Genomic DNA, 23,023 nt, shown 5'->3' on the forward strand with positions numbered 1-23,023 from the left:
CAGTAGTACTTGGGAGACTAAGACAGGAGGATGGAAGGTTCGAGGCCAGCCTCAGCCACTTAAATTATGGAGGCCCTCCATAATTTAGTGAGATCCTGCTTCAAATAAAGAATAAAAAGTAGGGCCGGGCCGGGCGTGGTGGCGCACCTTGGAATCCCTGCGCTTGGGAGGCAGAGACAGGAGGATCGCGCAGGTTCGAAGCCAGCCGCGCTGGCTTAAGAGACCCTGTTTCCACATAAAAAAGTACAAAAATAGGTCTGGGAGTGTAGCCCATGGGAGTGTAGCTGGAGGTAGAAGGTCTTCCAGGAACCCCAGTACCACCAAAAAAAAAAAAAAAAAAGTAGGGCCGGGAGTGCAGATCGGAGGTAGAATGCCCCTGGGTTCCATCCCCAGTACTGAAAAACAAAACAAAAAAAAAAAGGCAAATAATTTTTGCATACCATTTATCAGTTAAGATAATTAATGTCTCCGATTTCTGATGTATGGAATGAGATGGTCTCTTTAAATCAGGGATGTGTCAACTGCAGTCTAACAGCCAAATCTATCCCCCCACCATTTATTTTGTATGTTTTTTGGGAGAGAGCCCAGATAGCAGTTTACCTACTGTGTATGGCTGTTTATTTTTGTGTGTCTTGTCTGCTTGGTTGGTTTTCGTGCCGGGCATCCAACCCAGAGCTTCATGCGTGCGAGGCAACATTCTAACACTGAGGTGCGGCCTCCACCCTTTTGGTTTTCTTTTGAGACAGTGTCTTGCTAAGTTGCCCATGTTGGCATCAAACTTGCAATCTCCCTGCCTCGGCTTGCTGAGGAGTCGGTGGGGTTACAGGGAGGCGAGTGCCACCACAATCAGCGTTTAGGGCTGCTTTTACACGGGCAGAACTGGGTCGCTGCATCATGTACCAAATGACCTGCACGGCCTGAGATGTTTACTATCTGGTCCTTATGAAAGCGCTGTTGAGCCAGGCGTGGTGGCGCACGCTTGTAATCCCAGCGCTCAGAGGCTGAGACAGGAGGATCGCACAGGTTCGAAGCCAGCCTCAGCTACTTAGTGAGGCTCTCGGCAACTTAGTGAGACCCTGTTTCCAAATAAAGTATAAAATAGATCTGGGAGTGTAGCCCAGAGGTAGAAAAGCTCCTGGGTTCCACCCCCAGTACAATAAATAAATGAATAAATAAATAGATAGATGATAGATAGACAGACAGACAGACAGACAGATAGATAGGTAGCACTTGGTTGCTTTGCCTATTTCACCTCAAAACCAAAGAAAAACTGTTTTGAGCTATTCTATTGTTTTTTGTGTGTGTGGTACCAGGGTTCCTGGAAGCCCTTCTACCTCCGGGCTATACTCCCAGACCTATTTTATATTTTTATTTGGAAACAAGGTCTCTTAAGCCAGCACGGCTGACTTCGAACCTGCGCGATCCTCCTGTCTCCGCCTCCCAAGAGCGGGGATTACAAGCGTGAGCCGCCACGCCCGGCTCTTGAGCTATTCTAATACAAACAAATTCTGCTATAAAGGTTCTTAACTAAGCAACTAAATCCCAATGTTAAGGAAAAGGATTAATGAATAGATTATCATTTCTTTAAAAAAAATTGGTGCATTATAATTGTACATCAAAAGGTGGCCATGAATGGAGACACGTTACCAGCTCCCTCCCTCTCCCTGTACATAATATTAAAGTTGGTATTAGTAACGTGGTATGCAAACATAGCATTATTTGAGCTGTTTCTCTCACCAAATCTCCCATTTTACCTCTCTGATTGCCTCCCCAAGTTCCCCTTTTTTTGTTTTTTTTTTTGTTGCAATAATGGGGATTGAGCCCGAGGGCATTCAGTCTACTGCCAAGTCACACCCCCAGCTCTACTTTTATTTTTTATTTTGGAACAAGGTCTCACTGAGTTGCAGAGGGTCTAAGCAGCTGAGGCTGGCCGCGCACCCGGATCCTCCGGTCTCCCCACCGCAGTCCTGAGACGACAGTGTGTGTCCCCAGGCCGGCGCCCCTGCACTGCCCACTAATGTCCCCTTTGGTTCCCAATTCCTCTCTAGCTTCCACTTATTTGGACCATTTGTGCAACTTCCTGGGATGGGCTCGTCTCAGTTAGCGTAATATTCTTTAATCCATCCATTTTCCTGCAAATGACATAATTTTGCCCATAATTTTATTCAGACAAAATTGTATCGTGTGTATATACCATAGATTCATAATCCATTCATCTGCTGATGGACACCTAGGCTGGTTCCAGTTTGGCTATTGCCATTGTGATGCTATCAACCTAGATACACATGTACCTCTGTAATATTCTGACTTCAATTCCTTTGGGAAGATACTCCAGCCCTATTTTTTATTCTTTATTTTGAAGTAAGATCTCATTAAATTGCAGAAGGCCTAAGTAGCTGAGGCTGTCTAAGAGCTGGGATCCTCCTGGCTCTGCCCCCCAAATGCTTTGACTACAGCCTGTGCCACCACCTCTGGCTTACTGTTATTCTTGGTAACTGCCATTCTACCTGGAGTTAGATATATCTCAGTGTCGTTTTGATTTGCATTTCCCTGGTTGCTAATGATGTTGAACATTTCTTCATGTATTTATTGGCAGTATGTATCTCTTCTTTTCAGAATTATCTATTCAGATCCACTGCCTATTCTTTTTCTTTTCTTTCTTTTCTTTTTTTCCAGTACTGGGGTAGAACCCAGGGGCATTCTACCTCAGAGCTAGACTCCCAGCCCTATTTTATATTCTTTTTTTTTTTTTTTTTTTTTTTGGTGATACTAGGGGTAGAACCCAGGGACTTTCTACCTCCTATTTTATACTTTATTTGGAAACAGAGTCTCACTAAGTAGCTGAGGCTGGCTTCGAACCTGTGCGATCCTCCTGTCTCAGCCTCCCAAGCGCTGAGATTACAGTGTGTGCCACCATGCCCGGCCATATTCTTTATTTTTGAAACAGAGTCTCAGTGAGTTGCAAAGGTCCTCACTAAGTAGCTGAGGCTGTCCAGATCCTCCTGTCTCTGCCTCTCACATGCTGGGATTACAAGGATGCACCATCACGCCCGGCTGCTAGTTAAGATTTTAATGTTTTTGTTTTGCTAGCCACAGAAGAGCTCAATGCTCACTAAATCTGCGTGCGGTAGTGGTGGTGGTGTTGATAATGGGGACTGAACCCAGTGGTGTTTTACCACCGAACTGCACCCCCAGCCCTTTTCATTTTTTATTTTGAAATAAGATCATGCAAAATGCAGAGGTTGGCCTCAAATCTGTGGTCCTGTCTCTGCCTCCCAGGTACTAGGATTATAGGTGTGGGCCACTTTACCTAGCTTGCTTACCCAAACTTAAGGCTTAATTTTTATAGTATCCACTGATTATATTCCTTACAATTTACTTCCTGTGGAGTAAGTGTCATATGCAGTAAAAATCTATTAGAAAAAAGAAGTACTTTTCATTACTTCTAATGTTGGCTCACATGCCATGTAAACACCTCTAATTTTCCCAAGATTATTTTTTTTTTTTGGTGTGTGTGTGTGTGTGTGTGTGTGTGTGTGTGTGTGTGAGAGAGAGAGAGAGAGAGAGACTGGATATGGAACCCAGCCAGGGGCATTCTGCTTCTGGGTTACACCTCTGGCCCTATTTTATTCTTGATTTTGAAACAGGATCTCACTAAGTTGCAGAGGGCCTAAGTAGCTGAAGCTGCCAGTGAACCTGCGATCCTCCTGTCTCAGCCTCCCAAGTGCTGGGATTACGAGCGTGCGCCACCACGTCCAGCTTTTTCCAAGCATTTTCATTTGGGCCGATCCTAAAACTTCCCATAACACAGGTATCATGACAATTTTGAAAATAAGGAACCACAGATTCACTGAGTTATATTCAGCCATCCCAAGTCCATTCTCCAAGTGACTGCCAGTTGCTGCTCTAGTTAATGAGGACACAGCAGTGAACAGAATAAACTCCCTGCCTCTGTGGACAGCACGTCCCAGCAAAAGAGACTTAACAGAATCTCTCAGGTGTAAGGTGGGGACAAATGCCTAGGCAAAAAGGAACATAAGTAGGAAGGTAAGGAGCTTTCATGCCATCAGCAGAACCCTAAGCCACTCAGCTGGGAGATGTGTCAGCACGCTGACACGGGGCTTTCCAGATGAGGGAGCAACCAGCCCCTTCAGAAGGTTTCATGAACCAAATATAGTCCGATAATACTTTTCCCTTGCAACACTCTCTCTAAAAAGTAGTTTTCAAGCCAGGCATGGTGGCGCACGCTTATAATCCCAGCATTTGGGAGGCTGAGACCGGAGGATGGCGGTTCGCGGACAGCCTCAGCTACTTAGGCCCTCCACAACTTAGTGAGACCCTGTTTCTAAATAAAGAATAAAAAACAGGGCAAGAGGTGTAGCTTGGAGGTTAAATGCCCCTGGGTTCCATCTCCAGACCACCCACACACACACACACAAAAGTAGTTTTCAATACAAAACAGTATTTCAGACTTTATTTAAAAACTGTTTCACCGGGCGTGGTGGCGCACGCTTGTAATCCCAGGGCTTGGGAGGCAGAGACGGGAAGACTGCGCAGGTTGGAAGCCAGCTATGCTGGCTTAAGGGACCCTGTTTCCAAATAAAAAATAGGTCTGGGAGTGTAGGCCGGAGGCAGAAGGGTTTCCAGGAACCCCAGTACCACCAACAAAAGAAAACAAAACAAAACAAAAAACTGTTTCAACCACTAAGCTTCAATGCCTAAGCTGAACTGCCAAACAACAGAAAGAACACAAGAAACTTGCAGAAGTCACCTGACCCGTTCTACTTACCGTACGCATTGGGGAAGTCCCCTGGCCCCGGTCCGGGGTAAAAAGGACCTGGCCCCGGTGGCTGAACCGGGTACTGCTGTGGGGGTCCAACGTAAGGAGGGCCACCGTGACGGTACTAGAGGAGAGAGAACACAGGCACTTACACGACATGGGAAGGTCGTTTACTGTGGAAAATAAAGTACTCCTTATGACAGAGGTCATTTAAATAAGGTCAGGCATGATCTGTTAAGCATATCCAGAATGTCTTTGCGGCATCTGGATGCAATGAGAATAAAGGAAAACGTGTGCCTCAGACAAAGCTATACAGCAAATCAGCAAAGAAAGCCACTGGTGCACTGTACAATGACTTCAGACTGGGAGTTTTCAATGATGTCATAGAAACGTAACTGCCGAGTCCATTTTAGAACAGTTAGTTGTGGGAAAGAAATATGGCAAAGGCCCGGCGTGGTGGCTCACGCTTGTAACCCCAGCACTTGGGACGCAGAGACCGGAGGATCGCGGTTCATGGACAGCCTCAGCTACTTAGCGAGGCCCTTCACAACTCAATGAGACCCTGTTTCAAAAAATAAAAATACTTTAAAAAAATAGAACTGGGGGTGTAACTCAGAAGTACAATGCCCCTGGGTTCTATCCCAGGTACCGCAAGAGAAAGAAGGAAAGAAAGAAAGAAGAAAGAGAGAAAGAAGAAAAGCTAAGAGAAAAACTATTTCCCTGTTATCTTAGAATTTTTTATTTAAACATATACAAATATCTTCCCCTAAACATTTATAGAAAATGAAACAGGTAGACTTATAGCAAATAAAAAGTTCGTATAATACCAAAAAAACAGTGTCTTCACCCTGCTCCCTGCTCCCTCTGATGAGAATACAGGTTAATTCCCACTTACGCCGGACACCAAGCCTGCGAGGTGCTTTACCTGTGGTATACAGTACTGAGGACCTTGGGGCACTGGGTACGGCATGGGCAGATGATTCACCATCATGATGTGCTGATTGGCCTGATACACTGCAGTGGGTGTCTGTGCACCAGGACGAATGGAAGGACTGCTATTCGGGATGGTGGCTCTAGGAGGCTGTATTTGAGGCCTCTGGAAAAACTGGGAAGGGGAGAGGAGAAAAAATATTAACAAAGAATAATATATACATTGTAGTAGCTTGTACTCTTGTATTTCTCTACTCTTTCTACTAATAAAAATCTGATCAGCTTGAGTTAAAAATAAAATATATATAAAATGAGAATAAATTACCTAATGGTTGTGTTCACAAATATATCTTATATTAGTCAAGTTCTGATCAATGTCTTCACATATTTGAAACCAGTAAAGCTGTCTCAACTTTTAAGCTATTTTAAAAGGCTGTTCCATAATTATTATTACAATAATCTATAATTATTATATTTTCAATGCATAATAGATATAACAAAAGCTGATGTTTCACTAAAAGTTGTTCTTTTGTATAAAAGTGTCGACTTTCATAATTGGTGGTTCATAATTAACTCGTTAAAAACTAAAAGTCCACTAACAAAACTACCACTCAGGTCATTCATAACATATTTAGAAGAACAAGAAATCTCTGTAAACACAAAGGTTTTCTGGGTTTGGTTTGGCTTTCTCCTCCAGTGCCAGGGTCAAATTCAGGTCCTCACACGTGTGAGACAAGGGCTCCGCCACTGCGCTACACAGCCGCAGACCTGAACACAGGCATTTCCCTCACAGCCCATGCAAGCTGAATTAAGGCCATCCACAGGGCTGTCACGTGCTGCACTAGTAAGCCGCCTTCTTCAAAAAGGGAACACGACCCCTTCTAACCTGAACCCAATTTTGCTTTCTAGAACAGTCTGCAGTACTACAAATAGAATGAGCAGAGCTCAAATCTCACAAATGGTGACTAGAACCTGTAGTGACTTAATAGTTCTCGCTGCAAGTTTAAAAGCCATGAAACAATATCCAATGGCATATTCCCAACACGAGTGTATTTATTCATCAGCAAATAATCGCATTGCAGTATATAATAAGAAGACAGAGTAGTAAAGAGGCCATGCAGAACCAGTAGTTTGTTACCTGGATGGGTCTGAATCCTCCCTTCAGTTATGGAGCAAGAAAGCAGCAGGAAACAGAAAGAAAGCCAATGGAAACGCTTACAGGTCAGCAGGGAGGCAGGACACAGCATGCAGCTCGACAAAAGTACTTTTCTACTTAGTAATAACAGGAGAAAGAAGACTAGGAACTCAGAATGACAATTCTCCACTTGAGAATTCAAACACACGTGAAAACAAAGCTTCAATCACAATTAATTAAAAATAAATCCAGTGGCCAAAAACGAAATCTAACAATAGCTATCAGTTATAATGGTTTAAACGAAAATACCTGCTCAGTGGTACAAGTACAGTTGGGACTAATTCCTATTTTGGGTTCTCACAGCCAAAACTACGATGCCTCTCATAGGATCGGCATTATTTAATTCTGTGCAATTTATTCTCCATCATGAATAGGGGTAAGAGTTAATAATAAAAATATCATTTTTAAAGTGTGTAAAAGTTCTAAGAAATAAATAAATAAACTTGTCAACAAATATCAGACTCTACATGATAGAAACTTGCTCTTTTCAACTATCTAAGTCAGGCGTGAAGAGGCCAGGCGCAGCTAATAAAATGGAGCTACAATAATGATTTTAACGTGTGGCCCAGCTCCCAAGATCTTTTGAATTGTTTAACAATTCCACACCTCAGTGTTCCTACTGGTCCAAATCAGGGCAAACTCTGATCTCTGGCCCATTCACATCTTAATCTGTCCTACTCTTAAGCACTGGATACCCCAGATATACATATAACTTTTCAGCTTGTGATAAAGTGGGAGACCTAGGATCTAAGGCTCTTCCCGATTTGACTTTCCAACTTTCATACCCCAGACCCAAAGAAACCCTCGAGAGGCTGAGTCACAGAAGCAACAGACAGGTCTAACACGAGAATGGAGCGAATGGGGGCCCACCGGGGAAAGCCCCAGAGGGACTGACAGAGATGAAACTAAGCACAGAAGCACAGATGACACCAGGGGCCCTGGGTGGGCCACGGCCACAGGAAGTTTCCTAGGTATCTCCATGACACAGCTGTGGTGGCAGGCACACGGAAGCAGTAAACCGCCCGTTACCAGACTGTACGTCTCTCAATCACACAGCACATACACCTATTACATGTAAATGTATGCGAATTGTTAACACTCTTCCAGGATGCACTTAAGAAGTTTTATAATGAAGTTAATGTACCAAGAGCCACAAAATGTTACAGGCCTAGAGGAGAGGAGAGTCATTCATAAGCTCTACTTACTGGACATTTCTAGATAAATAACAGTGGATAACAAGATTCATACTGAGAGATCCTCTTTTCTATCAACTCTAAGGACAGCCAAAAGAAGAAGAGTATCAAATAGACAGGTAATAATCTACACTGGCCACATTACCATCAGATGCAGACAGAGCACAACTGCCCCAAGAGACATAGCACTATGGGGCAGCAAGGGAGAAAACGGATTTACTTATTTATTATTACTTTGAACGAAGGGGATTGAACCCAGGGGCATTCTAACTCTGAGCTAGATCTCTAGCCCTATTTTTTACTTTTTTAGTTTGAAACAGGGTCTCACTGAGTTGCAAAGGGCCTCACTAAGCTGCTGAAGCCGGCTCAAATCTGCGATCCTTGGACCTCAGCCTCCCAAGTGCTGGGATTACAAATATGTGCCACCCCACCCAACTAAGGGGCAGTGGGAATTTTTTTTTAAAAGAGTGTTCCTACAATTTAACACCTTACATGATTTTCCAATTATTCTGATGGGATTCTTGGCTAGGTTGTCCATAATAACTGAGGTTTTATTTTGTTCAAGGGCGCTTCTGAATGGTATAAAGCCAATATTAACATAAAACTGAGCCAATGAAACACAAAAGGTGTGGTGATACTGACATAATAATAATCCTATACACTAAGATTCCCCCTTTGAAGCTAGGTGGAAATGTATGCAGGAGCATTAAACAGCAGTGACACGTAGAGCTAGTGGGCACCATCTGAAGCACTTTACATACAATATTCACTCATCCTCACAGCAAATCTCTAAGGCTAGTACCATTACTCAAGGCCCAGTAGAGCCGGGCGTGGGGCGCATGCTTGTAACCGCAGTACTTGGGAGGCTGAGACAGGAGGATCGCAGGGTTAGAGCCAGCCTTGGCAATTCAGCAAGACCCTGTTTCCAAATGAGGGTGGGAAAAAAATCAAGTATAACTTGGAGGTACTATTACCAGCACCACAAAAAACATTAAAAATTAAAAATAAATTTTAAAAGATGCCCATTAGATATATGCAGAAATCACAGCATATAAGCACCGAGTGCATACTTGTAATCCCAGCATTTGGGAGGCTGAGACAGAAGGACTGCGCTGCCAGCCTCAGCTTCTTAGTGAGGCCCTTTCCAACTCAGTGAGACCCTGTTCCAAAATACAGAATAAAAAATAGGGTTGGGGGTGTAGCTCAGAGGTAGAATGCCTCTAGGTCCCATCCCCAGTACTGCAAAAAAAAAAGAAAGAAAGAAATTATAGCACAAACGTTTGTATCACATTGAACCTCACTATAATGTATAACTGCACTGCATAATAAAAGTATTAAATAAAGAAAGAAAGAAATTACAGGACAGGGGGATTAACCTGCTGAAGGGCAAACACACACACACACACACACACACACACACACACACACAGTTTTGTCGTTTGGTAGTACTAGCGATTGAACCTAGGGGCATTCTACCTCTTGACCTACACCCCAGCCCCATTTTGTTTTTTATTTTAAAACAAGGTCTCACGAAGTTGCAGAGGGCCTCCCTGAACTGCTGGAGCTGGCCTTGAACATGTGATCCTCCTGTCTCAGCTTCCCACATGCTGGGATTACAGGTATTGGCCACCACGCCCTGAACCACCACTATAATTTAAACAAAGCCAGGCTCTAGGTATGCATTTTCCCTCCCACTGTTGGAAATAAAACCCAGAACCCTGTGCATACTAGGCAACTGCTGTACCACTGCTATCCATGCACCTCGCTGGATCTGTTTATTGTAACACACGCTACTCATAAAGTGAAAAACCAACTATTTTAAAACAAGTGTGGTCAGTTAAAAGAACAATTTTCTTTACAAAGAATGAAGAAACATGGTAAGAACTTAGTCCAGCTGCACAAATGAGTGGCACATACCGCAATCATAACTGATCCCTGGTAAGCAGTATGCTTCATTGGTTCCTTCACAAAACTCATGTTTAATGTGTAAGAAAAGAATTTCCTTCTATCTGCAAGACTCTAATTCTGTTTCCTTTAAAGCAACTGAGACATCTTCATACAATTTCACATACTGGTAAACTATTTTGCATACCTATTTTTGCTCAACTTCACTACATTAACACTTTCACAAGGTTAGGTTTATCTGTAGAACTTGTTTCTTCCTCCTAAAAGTATAGCACCACGAATACACAGACACAGACACACACACGAAATAGAAAGAAAAGAGATGGTCAGGCAGAGGAGCACACACCAGTAATGGCAGGCTTGATAAGTCTCAGCAGCTTATCAAGACCCTTACAGCAACTTAGTGAAACCCTATTTCAAAATTTAAAAATTGAAGACAGGTATGGTGGTGCACGCCTGTAATCCTAGTACTTGTGAGGCAGGTGTGCAGGCAGCCTCAGCTACTTAGGTCCTCCACAACTTAGTGAGATCCTATTTTAAAATACAAAACAAAGCAAGACTGACACTGTAGTTGAGAGGCAGACTGCCCCTGTGTTCAATCCCCAGTACCATGAAAGTTAATTGATTAACAAAGCGTTGGAAGTATAGCTCTGAGGTAGAATGTGCCTGGGGAAGGAGAGAGGGACAGGGGGAGAGAAGGGAGGAGAAAGAGAAGGGAAAAAGGAAGAAAAAAAAAGGAGAGAGAAATAGAGACGGATTATTGTTTCGTAGCCTTTCCTAAACATTCAATGTCAATGAAGAATTAGATTTAATAGTGGGACTAGAAACTTATACTTTCAGATATATGGGACATGACAGTAAATCACAGGCCATTTAAAGGAACACACGTGGATTTTCTCCAACTGCTTACAATCCTTCTGAATCCTTTTCTTCTCAGCTGAGTGAAGAATCATGTTATCAGTCAAACACTCATGGGTTTTTTTTCCCCCCAACCATCTACTTAAAATGTAAATGTCTTCTATGACATGCCCTTGGGGTTCCTGAAACTTTGCAACTCAAGTCACAGCCCATAGTTAAATGAGCTGCTTTTTACTTTGCTACTGGTGCACTGGAGTCGTACGCCTCGATGGCGTTCAGGATGGTGGAGGCACACGCGTGCACGGCGCTCACTCCAGCCTTCGATTCCCGCCCCCTTCCCTCCCCCCCCTCCTTCTCGTGTTTGGTTTAATGATTGACTGCGATGTGTTTGTGAAGGTAAATCCTGTACATTATGGAGTTTCCCTCTCATCCCCCTCATTTAGGTCGCCGTATTCGCTCGTCTTTGGTTCCTCTTTTAAATGAGCTTCTTTTATTTTACTTATAGTGTGTGTGTGTGTGTGTGTGTGTGTGTGTGTTACTGGGGATTGAACCCCGGGACATTCTATCTCCAAGCTACACCCTCAGCCCTATTTTATTCTTTATTTTGAAATAGGGTCTAAGTAACTGAGGCTCGCCACAAACCCACAAACCTCCTATCTCAGCCTCCCAAGTACTGGGATCGCAAGTATGCACCACCACTGATGCCTGCCACGATTTTCCGTCTTTATGTCTCCCCACTCACTCCAAGTCTATCTGTAAAACTAGGATGAAGTCAAAGCTTTCCCCACAACTGACAGTTCTCTAGGCTAGCCCTGGAAACTGCCGCCACCGCTGACTCACACCCGTGCCCGTTTCTCGGTCCAACGAATCGCCTCCTTCCAGTGTATGCACCCTCCTGCCAACCGAGACCGAGCTCTCCTCCTTTCCTCTCAATCTCGTTCCACTCCCGAAAGCCTCGCCAATAGAAACCTGGGGCTTGATTCCCAGCACCAAAACAAAACAACAACAAAAGGCGGCTGAATAAAAGGGCAATCAATATAACTCTCCTATTATTAATTATGATTCACTCATGAAACCTAGAATAACAGAAAAGCCAGGCTGGTGGCACACGCCAGCAATCCCTAGTGCTTGGGAGGTTGAGACAGGAGGGTCACAGGTTTGGGGCCAGCCTCAGCAACATAGCAAGACTCCGTTTCAAAATAAAATAGGACTGGAGGTGTCACTTAAAGGCAGAATGCCTCTCACTTCAATCCAGGTTATCAACCTGATTTTCACCTGATTCATAAATAATTTACACTGAAGGCTATTCCATTCTCAATTTTTTTCTGTATTTGCCTGTCTATATGTGGCTGATATTACATAATTTAGATTTCACTTAAAAATCAGAATATAGAAGGCCTAGGCCCTGATATCTGTACAATATAGTAACTAATACTTATAACTGGTAACAAGTTAAAATTTCGATACTTTGTCTGCCTTATCAAATTTCAAGTGCTTAATAGGCCGGGCGTGGTGGCGCACGTTTGTAATCCCCGCGCTTGGGAGGCTGAGACAGGAGGATCGCACGGGTTCGAAGCCAGCCTCAGCTACTTAGTGAGGCTTTCAGCAACTTAGTGAGACCCTGTTTCCAAATAAAGTATAAAAAAAAAAAGGTCTGGGAGTAGAGCCCGGAGGTAGACCAGTAGCACCAAATTTCAAGTGCTTTTAATAAGCATCTGTAGCCAGTAACTGCAGTAGTGAACAGTGCAGATTCAAAACATTTCTATCCTCACAAAAAGTTCTTAGTACACAGTGCTGCCCTGGAGGGTTACGGCAGATAGAGTCCATCAGGAGCCAGGAATAAATATTCTGTCAGATCCGAAGGGTCTGAGAAGTGAGCCCCCTTGGGGATCCCTTCATTCACAGCTGAGAAGAACAGCTTGTGGGAAGGGGCAGGCATGCTGTCTCACTGCTAAGTGCAACTGATGAGCGGGCATGGGGGCACACGCTTGTAATCCCAGTACTTGGGAGGCTGAGACAGGAGGATGCAGGTTCTCGGCCATCTTGTCACAAGCCATCTCAGGACACTACGGCCATCTCAGCCATAGTGAGACCCTGTTTCAAAATAAAATAATTAAATAAGGCTGGGGTGTAGCTCAGAGGTTGAATGTTCCTGGGTTCCATCCCCAGGACCACAAAATAACAATAAAAAACCAATAAAAAATAAATAAATGAAACTGACACCTACCAAAGGCCTTACGTGCCAGACACTTTAAGAGGCCAGGAACTGTATCCCCAGAGCACTCCCAGCAAAGAGGGGCTGTAATGATCACACCTCAATGATATATCTTCTATGAGCATACTTTAACAGTTTTGCATATAGAAAAAATAAGCTTCAAGTGGTAGTTTGTAGTGAAACTGAAACTAAACTTCAGATGTGCCGGTTCCCATCATTTTCTTCACTATCTGCTGCCACTCAACAACTTCTTGTGAACAAAACACCAAACTGGCCATCAAAGCCCTTCACAAAGCTCTGCGACGCTTGACTGGTGTGAGCTCACACGCCAGGCTGGACCCAGAGCTGGGCCCTAAGTTTTCATTTTTCAAATCAGAGAAGCATCTATAGCAGTAGGAATTATGTCTAAACCAGGAATGTAACAGCACCGCTCTCAGTAGAGGACCATTAGGGATGGGAAGGAGAAAAGCGTCAGTATAAACCAGCTGTTACGGAGAGGGGCGCTCCAAAAGAACCAAACCAGCCCAGCGTGGAAGCGCTCCTTGTAATCCCAGGACTTGGGAGGCTGACACGGGAGGACCACAGGTTCACAAACAGCCTCAGCTACCTAATGAGGCCCTCTTTCAAAATAAAATAAGGCTGGTGTATAACTCGGAGGTAGAATACTCCTGGGTTCAATCCCAAGTTCTGCATATAAAACAGTAGCATTTTTTTATTTTTGGAGAACATTGTAATTTGAAAAGCTCTTCGGATTACAAAATGCAAAAGGAATAGTAAATCCTTAATAATAAAAATATAAGAAACATATCCTAGAGCTCTATTAAGAACAAAGAAAAGATTTCTTGGCTGTATTAAGAACAAAGAAAAGAAAGGTTGACTATTTAAAATCTTATGTTTGCTTCATTTAAATTCAGATAACTTCATTTTACATATCTGTTCTAGAGGACTACACTGGATTATGCTGACTGTTTTTCATAAACAATTAGTCTACCTAAATAAGTTAATTTTATATTTGCAAATATATACAGAGAAAATTATTACTAAAGTATCCAAAAAAGTTATATTATTTGCTAATGGGCTCTAGAAACAATAATCACAGAAAATATCCAATATCAAATTTGTTTCCCAAAAAATAAGATCAAAATATGAAAATTATGTGATTGGTCAGCCAATGATAAGTCTATTCACAAATTAGTTTCTAGGATAATTCTAAGTCTTGACTTAATTCTAAGTGATTAAAGCAAACAGACATAACTGAAAAGCAATGACTGACCTCAATCCAACCTCAAGTCTTAAGTGTAATAAGCCAAACCTATGCCAGGATATAGTAGCCTTCCCTTTTTTTAATTTCTTTTCTTTTCTTTTTGTGAGGTGCTGGAAATTGAATCCAGGGGCATCCTACCTCCTAACCAAACCCCCAGCTCTATTTTTTACTCTTTATTTTGAAACAGGCTCTCACTAAGTTGTGGAGGGCCTCACTAAGTATCTGAAGCTGGCCAGGAACCTGTGATCCTCCTGTCTCAACCTCCACAGAATGGGGATTAGGGGCGTGCGCCGCCACGCCCAGCCGGACGCCTTCCCAGTGCGCCTCCTGTGTGTTTTAGTTTTCGCTGGACTGCTGTAATTATCCAGGTCTCTGTGCTGTGTTTTGTATCATGAGCAGCTCCTCCTGGGTGACTCTCTTAGGAGATTTAAGTCTTTACACCTCACTTTAGATTTGAAGTGAAGTCCTGAAACACAGATTCAGTTAGTGATTCTCAAATGGAAAATGGTATTACCTCCCGGGAGGAGATCTGTTAATGAATGGAAGCGTTTTTTTTGTTTGGATTGGTTTAACTGTCACTGGGAAATCAGTGGGCATTTAGAAACCAAAGGTTGTTAAATGAACTGCAACTTACAGGGCGGGTTTCACAGCTATAGTCAATCTATACTTAATTCATCATGAAACAAATCGAGCTGGCTCCCCATGTCCCGTGGAGGCTCCCCATGTCCCGTGGAGGCAGGCCAGCGGACTCTTCTACAGGGCCTGCTCAGGCGCCTGCTCCCGTCCGCAAGCCCACGTCTCTGTCCCAGTGCTCCGCTATACCTACTGCTGCTGCCTGCGCCAAGGGTGCAGACTGCCTTACTCACTGTGCTGTGATATGGTGAAAAGAAAGTGGCATCTAGAGAAGAAGAAAAGTAAAGAGGTGATGCCTTGCTGGACGTGGCGGAGCACAACCGCAACCGCGGTATTTGGGAGGCTGAGACAGGAGGCTCACAGATGCAAGGCAAGCCTCGGCAATGTAGTGGGACTCTCAGCAACCTAGTAAGACTGTTTCAGAACCAGAAATAAAACAGAACTGGGGGTGAAGCTTATTGAACTGGGTTCAATCACCAATACCGCACACATTTTAAAAAAAGGAAAAAAGTAATGATCTGGATTTATGCTGGATCTCAGGTACTCATCCCCCAAAACTATTTTAAGGAAGTAATCCTTTCTCCTGCTAATGAGTCAGTAATAAAAGCTGGGCGTGGAGGCGCAGGCTTGTAATCCCAGCAGTTGGGAGACTGAAACAGGAGGATCGAGGTTCCAGAATAACCTCAGCTGCTTAGTGAGGCCCTTTGCAACTCAGTGAGACCTTGTTTTAAAACATAAAGAACAGCTGGGCGTGGTGGCACACCCGTGTCATCCCCACACTTGGGAGGCAGAGACAGGGAGAGCTCAGGTTCAAAGCCAGCCTTGCTGGCTTAAGAGACCCTGTTTCCAAATAAAAAAACATAAAATAGGTCTGGGAGTGTAGCCTGGAGGTAGAAGGATTCCATCCCCAGTACCACTGAAAGAAGGAAAGAAAGAAAGGAAGGAAGGAAGGAAGGAAGGAAGGAAGGAAGGAAGGAAGGAAGAAGAAAAAGAAAAAATAGGGCTGGGGGTGTCGCTCAAAAGTAGAATGCCCTTGGGTTCCATCCCCAGTACCATTAAAAAAGCAATACAAATATATACTTGTATTTTAAAAGTCAAAGCAAGCTATAACTTTTCAGTATCAACCTGCAGCTAACTTTGTTAAACAGCAACCTGCCAACGCTGTCTAAAGTCTTATTACATGTGAAAAAAAAATAGGTTTCAATCAATCTTTTTCTCAAGATTTCTGAAAATTTTCCTTGACCACTGGAATTAAGGAGAGCATTACATGCCTTTAACACTCCAAAGAAAGTTTAGGAAACAATTTCTCGAAGCTGACCATTTATAAATGCTAAAACATAACATCTTGATTTGAGAACCACTGCTATTGACCACAATAGCGAGAGCGCTTAGGCTTTAAGTTTCTGCTGTATTTATCAAGAACCTAAAAATATACACATTAGCGATCTTTTTTTTTTAACACTTCCAAAGTTTATTATCCACATAGTTGCAGCATTAGCAAAAAGCTGTTTACACATTTGCAGAACTGGTCTTCCCTGCCTCTTCCTTCCCCTGGTGTTCCCTAACTGCAAACCAGTAATCAGATGAGGACAGCTTTACTGGTCACATAGATCTTGGCCTACAGCAAAGAGCCAGGACAAGCTAGTCTTCTTAGATGCTTCAGTACCACTGCCAGAACAACCTGGTCCTGCGGCTGTTACACCTCACTGTCATGACTCCCAGGCCTCACTCTGCTTCAATAATCATGGAATCTTCATATGGCACAACCTTGGGTTCGTTCCTCAGCCTTACAGAAAAGAAATAGCAGGTACAAAGGAACTGTCTTTTCCCGAAATGTTGCAGATCAGTTACAGCAAACAGAACAGCGACCTTCTAGGAAAAATGTTACTTTGGGCTCCTTTTCACATTAGCGATCTTTACAAGGCTGGCTACTCTACACACACACACTGTACACACACACACACACACACACACACACACACACACACACACACACACACACCTACAGGCATTCTACCTCTGTGCTACACTCCCTAGCCCCTTTTTACTTTTTTATTTTGAAACAGGGTCTCACTAACTCGCTAAGATTGGTTCAAACCTGTGATCCTACTGTCTCAGCCTTCTGAATACTGAGATTACAGGTGGATGCTGCCATGCTAGGCTTAATAAGAAGATGGGCCCAGACTACTTAGTAATATGGCTCTGGTTTAAAACTCACCCAGCATTCCAGGAACCTACAGAGCAGAGATTCCTCCAAAAACCCTATGTCCAAGAGTAATGTTGTTTAATTCTATTAACGTCTGCCTGAAGATGTCTCAAATGGTTTTTGACAGAAACCATCAAGAAACTCAGAACTCCACCACCCACTCCCAATTACTTCTCTCCACTTTTCTCACACACTCAAATATTTTTTTTTTCACTCTGCTTCTTGGAAACAGACCTCCTAAATCTCTCTTTTAAGAAGATTTTGCTTGACCTTGGATTAAAATTTAAACCCTGGTCTTTCTGGCTTTAATATTTTTTATTATAATCGCCCTTTTACATAAGAGACTCTTTATCGGTGGTAGTATTAATCACGTACCCTGGGCTCTTACTCTGGTAATGATCGTCTCATTTCTTTTTCATATCCATCTTGAGATGGTGTTTCTATCTCTGCTTTACAAATGAGAAGACTGAGGCCGAGAACAGTACAAAAGTTGTCCAGGAACACTCGGTTAACAACAAAAAGAGATTCTAGGACTAACTGATGCCAAAGTCCCAACTCTTTTTTTTTTGGGGGGGGGGCGGGGGTAGTACTGGGGATGGAACCCAGGGGCATTTGACCTCCAAGCTATACTCCCTGCCCTATTTTTTATTCTTTAATTTGAAACAGGGTCTCACTGAGTTGCAGAGGGCCTCCCTAAGTAAGTAGCTGAGTCTGGCTGCAAACCACGGTCCTCTGGTCTCAGCCTCCCAAATGCGGGGATTACAAGCATGCCCACCACGCCCGGCCTTCAACTACCGCTTTTTAGCTGCTTATTCTGTGCCACATGCTCTAGTTATCTCTGACATACAGCAGACTATCCCTGTGTTATCCCATCTGACAAGGTAAACCAAGGCGCAGATAAAGACTTCATACAGCTAATTACACAGCAGAGCTAGATTATGGATCCAAACCTGTCAAACTCCACATCAGGCTCCTTACACTAAACCAGGAAAAAATGTTTCAGAAAACTCCATAAAGAGCTCTTGCTGGGATAAGTCTTTGTTTCTTTCATACTGCCACCTCCAAAGAATTCTTGCTAAGTAATGTTGTGCGGGTACGCATGTTTTTGAAATTTTAATTCCCACAACAAATTCCTTTAAAAGATCAATTAACTGAAGATATTAAATTAAATAATCTATTCTCTATGTATACTTAAGAATAAAGATAAGTTTATGCAGCACATGAACGCATGTTATTGTTAATCAACTGGCTATTAAGTCTAAGTTAGTCATTGAGATTAATAGTGGTTTTAGAAATAGTAATACTATTTTATATAATTCAATACAAGTTTTGTCAGAATGTTAACAGAAAACCCTTAGAATGTTGCCTGCTCCATTCAGTTAAACTTCAACTTAATACAGAAAGCCACAAAGTCTGTGAGGGCTAATGTATCTGAAATTTTCAAGGCTGTCTAAGTTCAAGCCAATCTTTTTTGAAAAGAAAAAGTATTTTGAATTTTTGCTGTAAACAAAAACAAATGGGCTTATTAATAACAAAATGTGATGGCATCTGTGAAAGACAAAAAGACCTGCATTTTCTCAGCTAGAAGGTACTCCTGGAGAGCACTTGGGTGTCCGTGAGGTGGCAGCAGTCTAAGAGTCAGCACTACCTGAGCCCCGTTAGTGACGGTGGAGGAGGGAGTACAGTACCTGGTGATGGGCAGGTCGAGGCCCCGCTGCGAACTGAGAAGAGGAGGGAGACAAACACAAGGCAAAGGCACAGAGAGTCAGAAACAGCACAGAAACCAAAACGCCACGAGTAAGCCACAAGGAAAACCCACGCGGCGGGGAGGACAGCAGCACAAACAGTCAAAGCCTTGCTGCAGGACAGTGACGGACAGGTACTACGGCCACAGGTTAACCCACTACCACCAGGTGTGTCATTGTCAGCTGGGAAGGAAGCTGCTGAGCTGTTAGGTGCCTGGAGCGCTATCTGATGGGAATATTTAATAAATAAGTGACGCCCTGAAGTAAGGCAAATAAAAGACTGAGGCACTAAGTGGTTTATATTAAGACAAACATATGAAAGTCAAGTATGTTGCATATAACTAGTACAGCTGGAGGACATGAGAGATGCTTTTTACAGGGCAAGAAATAGGCAGGAGGTAATTAAAGCATCCAACAGGAAATAAGAAATGTAACAGGACTGATTACAAATTTTCTTATGTGAAATGGGCTATCTTAGATATGAATCTAAAGTTTCCATATCTCCCTTTACTTCTTGGAATGTAAGAATCCATGCAGTTAACTAGTAGAGCTGAAAACCAGGCACGTCAAAGCTAACAGCTCGTAAAGAACAATGGTCTCTGGCACGATCAGTCAAAATGGCAGTATCATAGGCTTGCGGAGAAAAAAGAAGTACAAAGTCAAATGTGTCCACGGTTATTCAGACACAACAGCAAAACGCTGCATATGTGCCCACTGCTGCGGCTCCCGAGAATACGCGAGAGGGAACATAACTCCTCGGCAAAAGCAAGTTCTTGACCCTCCCTGGAACACGAGGGAGAAAATGGCTGCTTATCATGAAATACTTTAATATCAAACCTCTAAGATCCAATGATTCGTGAAAGCAAATTGGCTTCTAATATACGTTAACTAAAAAGGACAGAGGAAAATACTGGGGGCAAGCAGAGCTGTATCCGAGCTACTGATACATTAAGGATTATGATGTCAGTCACCCTGTTCAATGGTGAAAATATTTAGAAAGGAATTCCAAATGCAAACCATACAGGATTTTTATTTAATATATTTAAAGAACTAAAGTACACGTCTTCAGTTGTTGTATTTCCTATATAGAACATTGGTTCTGCGAGTTTATTACTCTAGATGCAGTAGACTGGAGATTAAGGAAGGAGCAGTATTTCATACTCAAAATTTAAGACATGTGCAACAGAATTTCGCAAGAGATTCAGAATTATTTTTCCAACTGCCATTATTTCAAAGTAAAAAGTTTCAACAAATTGCACTGGGGCACATGGCCACAATGGAGGAGACCGCTCTGTCAAGGATTCACCTAAGAAACTAAAATGTCAACTATTGTTTACGTAATTAAAAGTACCCTAGTGGCCTCTACGTTTCAGGTATGTTGGCTGGGCCATGCCTTTGGCTTCATCACTACAGTCCAGTTTTACAGAATGATGACAGTCTGCAGCCATGGTTCTTGCATAAAATAATCTCTTCAAAGAAATTGCTACTTTATATTTTCAGTTTCCGATTAGGAGAAGGAAACAGACCATACCTCTACTACGAAATCAAGTTTCAAGATTAAGCAGTAAGTGGTATGAAAGTAGGGGTGGAAGTGAGGTGCTTCTTCATGACACTTTTGAAGGAATGAAAGAGAAGGGCCACATTAAAAATTCACCTGAGTACAGCAGTACCTGTCTTATCACTGTTCCACACAAAAGCCCCATTTCCAAGGCTCTAATATAAAAGTTGAGACTTTATATATTCAGAATGTTCCAGGCAAGAGAACTTTCTATGAACAGGAGGACTTATTTATAAAATTATACATATATGTAAAAAAAAAAAGAAAAAGAAAAAGAAAAGGAGAACCACAACTTAAGGTAGTGGTTAAATACCCTAGTCTATTTTGCACTAGTCACCATTGGCTATGGAGTGTTTCATTTGGAAAGACAAGAGTCCTAATCCTGTGGGTAGCTGTAAGCAACAGAACAAACTGTAGTCGCTGCTGGCTCATGTGAAAATTAGAAACTTTTTTTTAAAGGGGTCTTTAAGATGGTGAGGATTGTAGATATAAAGAAAAGCAGCCTTATGGGAACCTGGAACCAACGCCATCCACCCAGCCACACTCACCCCTCTGTGTACAGTTGGTAACTGAGCATGACCAACACCACACTGATGGAACTTTGGCATCTGCCACCACAGAATGAAAGTAACCAATGGCTACAGGGTACTGGAAACCCCCAACTGTCCCCTCTCCCAATCGACCTTTCAATAGCTTCACTATTTTCAACAGGCTATTAAAAAATAAAACTACTGTTTAAAGAGTACCAGAACAACAACAAAACTGAATAGGTAAGCTTATGAGTATTTTAAAATTTTTAACAGTTTTCCCCACATTATGAACTTAACTAAGTATCGAATAGAAATACAGGCACAAAGGTAACGTGACTGAGGGAGGGGGCCATCTGAAGCCAGCTGGATTGCAAAGGCAGCTGTCCAGGGGAGAATAGAAAGGCCTACGCTGTGCAATTGCCAATGGCCCATTAATGCAAAAATAGAGTGGAGTAAGCTTCAGCTGCTCGACAAGCCACCGAGGGCCCTCCCTCAGTAAATGCTGGACCTCTCCTCTCCTCACCGCTTGGGAAGCTGTGGGATGGATGAGACTAGACTATGGCAACTTGGGTGTAAACAGAAAATGCAATACTGCCAAATTCCATACCCCACTTCACCCTCCCAGCTCCAACACAAACAAAACAAAGGAATATCAGACCCAAAACAATAAGCAAGAGTAGTCTGGGGTCTGCTAGTCTTGCACTTGTTTTGGGGTATGTAATGGGATGTTATATGTGTGGTTTTTAGTAATGGGGTGGGTGATGGTCGCTAGCGGAGCAGATGGCGAAAATTGCATAAAGGACAGTATCTGAAGAGTTTATGACCACAGAAAAATGGCTGACAACTACTATTTCCCCCTTGATATTCAATTATAAAATGGAAAGGGGGGGAAAGAAGCCTTGAAATTTATCTTTTAAATTCAAATTTATCTGAACGGGATATCCCACTTCAGGTTTAAAATAAAGAAAAATCTAATCCCCAAATGATCCCTGTCTAACTCCCAATGGAGAAGACCCGCCCAATTTATTGTTTCCCCCACAATGCCTGGCAAAAACTGCCACGCCATGCTAGATCTGACTTTCAGAGAAGAAGCAATCAATGCATTTCTGTTCATCAGCCAATAAGTGGATGTGGTCAAAAATAATGAGTGCCAGAGGCACCACTGCCTGCAAGAAGTACAGTTTGTTATATTGCTTACAATGCAGTACTTAATCCAGCCTCTTCCAGCCAAGGACCTGTAAACGGGAGTCTGTTCCAAAACCTTCCTCCTCTTCCAGTTGTCTGTGCACTGTATTGGCACTGTTCTGCTGGGCTGTCAAAAAAACTGGTTTAGAGATGCAGCTCTTCAGTCAGGTTCTGCGCCAATTCTAACCATGTAAATTTAATTCTTTTCTTTCCAATAATTAGAAAAGGAGGGGAGGGTAAAGAAGGCCATAGAATTCTTTGCAATTAAAGCTTACCATAGTGTTCCACGCTTAATGATTAAAACCAGGACCTATCTAAATTGGCCTGGTGAGATCTCCGGCCCACTCCAAGTAGTCAAGTGTCCATATCCCCAAACCACTCTCAGAACAAAACTTGCATCAGACATGGTGTTGACCATATTTAAGCAAAAAAAGAAAAAAAGAAAAAAAAGAGACAAGCAACAGGCAAATAGGACCAAAGTCTCATCTGCTTAGAATGGCTCCTCCACTTACAGGAGAGCACCAGGATCTAAGAACAGGTACTGGAGAAGAGGGCACCAGGAACAAGGAAGACAGGAGGAGGGTAAGAAAGAGATTGCTCGTCAGTGCAGTCTGTGCGCTCCTAGGTCTCTGAGCAAGTCTTTGGTACATTTCAACAATTCCAAATTCATGCATAAAACCAAATGAACAGGAGCTGATGCAATGAAGTATTCCTGTACTCCAGGCAAAAAAGCAGGGGTGGGAACAAAAAGAAGATCCCTGTATTCACAAGAATACACAGAGCGGAGGTACAAAGAGGGATGTGAGCTACAATGAGAGCTGTTACG

At 42.8% G+C, this 23,023-nt stretch overlaps 1 protein-coding gene across 18 annotated transcripts in view; it reads right to left on the reverse strand.

Moving 5' to 3' along the window:
* EIF4G3 (eukaryotic translation initiation factor 4 gamma 3) overlaps positions 1-23,023 on the reverse strand; it is a gene marked incomplete at both ends in the record, with an annotated part of 253,579 nt that overhangs the window by 132,653 nt on the left and 97,903 nt on the right. For 6 of the 18 annotated variants that reach the window (XM_080692037.1, XM_080692033.1, XM_080692045.1 and 3 more), the window contains 2 exons: positions 4,790-4,904; positions 5,706-5,885. In XM_080692037.1, the coding sequence (XP_080548163.1) occupies positions 4,790-4,904; positions 5,706-5,885 (295 nt within the window). Of the gene's footprint in view, positions 1-4,789; positions 4,905-5,705; positions 5,886-6,848; positions 6,870-18,867; positions 18,901-22,210; positions 22,325-23,023 lie in introns of all 18 variants that reach the window. The other 12 variants (XM_080692031.1, XM_080692035.1, XM_080692030.1 and 9 more) reach the window with 7 other exon arrangements.

Source organism: Muscardinus avellanarius (assembly GCF_963383645.1).
Source record: "Muscardinus avellanarius genome assembly, chromosome: 3".
In the NCBI taxonomy this organism is placed as follows: domain Eukaryota; kingdom Metazoa; phylum Chordata; class Mammalia; order Rodentia; family Gliridae; genus Muscardinus; species Muscardinus avellanarius.